The 1,927-nt window shown below is 40.2% G+C and overlaps 1 protein-coding gene across 1 annotated transcript; it reads right to left on the bottom strand.

Moving 5' to 3' along the window:
- Window positions 1-605: 605 nt before the first annotated feature.
- Window positions 606-766, bottom strand: LOC104506076 (transmembrane gamma-carboxyglutamic acid protein 1-like; the record flags this gene model as incomplete). Its single annotated transcript, XM_010146889.1, has 1 exon — window positions 606-766. A coding segment is annotated over one exon (161 nt), but the record flags the coding sequence as incomplete, so codon positions are not given.
- Between the last annotated feature and the right edge of the window lie 1,161 nt (window positions 767-1,927).

Raw genomic sequence — 1,927 nt, 5'->3', positions numbered from 1 at the left:
CTACACCAGCACCTGGGATTAAAAGGTGTATTTTAAATGGGAAGCATTCTGAGTTGCTCACTCATTTCTTTTGAACACATTCAATAAACAAGTTATTCCACAAGAATGAGATAGGTGAAGGCTGTGCCCTTTGCTACTATATATTCCCTGTAACAGTCCCACAATCCCATCTTTCCTTTTAAGCAAGACAACTGCATTTGTGATATCCAGGTCAGACTTAAGTGTGATGACAGGAGAAGCAGGACACGCTATTTTGGTAAACAATGCTGCCAAACAGATGATAGTTTTGCCCATCTTTTCTCAAGCGGGGTTATTAAATTCGTATTCCTGTTCTTCCCAGCTGCCCAGTGTTTTCACAACACTTCAGAGCGTAATTATCTTTGAGACTTCTACCTCCTTCATATTCAGTTTAACTGGGATGAAGGATTCAAAAGTTATTGCTGTACCACCTATCCATCTCGACTGCACACCTTATTTGCTTAAAGAAAAAGGTCAAAATGAAAACCAAATCTAATGTGATGTTGGAAAACACACAAGCATTCAGCACACCCAAAAATTTAGTATCAATATATGGCACCCATCTCTAAATACACACCAAAACATACCGTTTTTTCCTCATTTTCAAAGGCTTCTCTTGCTTCTTCATAGCTACAGATTTCTTCCCTGCATTCATGTTCTATGTCACCTTGCTTTAATTCTTCCAAAAACGTGTTGGCTCTCGGGTATCTTCTTAACACAGAATTGGCTTTGTCCTCCGTTAAGAACACTGAATAAGAGGAAAACCAACAAAGGTCACTTCTATAATAGATACTCAAAACCTCATGCTAAAACTGCTCAAAGAAAATACACTTCGGAGAAATGAAGCGCTTTTTCAAAGTCCTTCCCCTTATTTAATATGATAAGAGGCCTTTCTGGTTTTATTCACTACTGTAAGTAGTTGGGCCTACAATTTCAGTGGGTATTGCTAGAATGTCATAAAGATGATAGACTTCAATTCAGCATCACAGTCATGTATGTTTAAACCAGATTGAAACTGGAGCCCAAGAGGGCTCAGAGGAGACCAGCACATGCTCAGCTCAAGCAATTTCTTAAACTAAGATGACACAGAACAAACAAATCCTGCTTGTGAACATCCAAAAAGATACTCCCAAATGCCTGATGGCATCACAGCCAGAATGCTCTGAAGTTTTTGATATAAATATTTGTGGATGTTACCCAGTTATACAAACCAGAACAGCTACATTTATCAATGTTGAAGTCTGTAAGTTTTCTTAAGCAACTTTGAAGCAGACTTGCTCCCTTCACTCCAAAATGTCCATACTGAAACAGTGACCCTTTTAGGGGTACGGGGGGGAAGTAGCCTTTCTATTTTCTTGAATTGTGCACAAAACCTCACCTTAGTTGATGAATCAAAACAACCCCAACAGGCAACCAACACTTTGACACAGGTAGTCTTTATTTGCTTTCCTTAGTTTTCAGTTTAAGAGAGCTGGAACCTCTTTTCTTCTGACGAAAAGAAGGGAGTTTTCCCTCTAGACTCCATGCTTTTTACAGCAACCTGCAGCAACTGGAAGCTCCAGAACTCAGCAGGCTGAATTACCGGGGAGGCACACTGGCAGTGAATGATGCGGAAGTTCTCCAGGTATTTCAGGTCAGGAAGCATGAACATAATTTCAGTGCAACACTGTTCTTGGGCTTCCACTGCCAGCAAGAGGGGTTAATTATTCCATGTACTGCCATACTAATGCACTCAGACCACTTTCCTGACCTATGCAATCATTTCTGCATTGGTTCATTTACAGCTAGTCGGGGGCTACCAACATGCTATGAAGATAAACCCTCACTACCTGCTGAAGGACAGAGATTGGCTGGTGTCAGCAATGATTTATCTATAATTTTATATGAATCAGTTTGGTTGTGTTTTTTC

Source organism: Eurypyga helias, unplaced genomic scaffold (assembly GCF_000690775.1).
Source record: "Eurypyga helias isolate BGI_N326 unplaced genomic scaffold, ASM69077v1 scaffold32742, whole genome shotgun sequence".
NCBI lineage: Eukaryota > Metazoa > Chordata > Aves > Eurypygiformes > Eurypygidae > Eurypyga > Eurypyga helias.
Note: the sequence above shows the minus strand (reverse complement) of the source record. Positions and strands in the feature narration are given on the sequence as shown.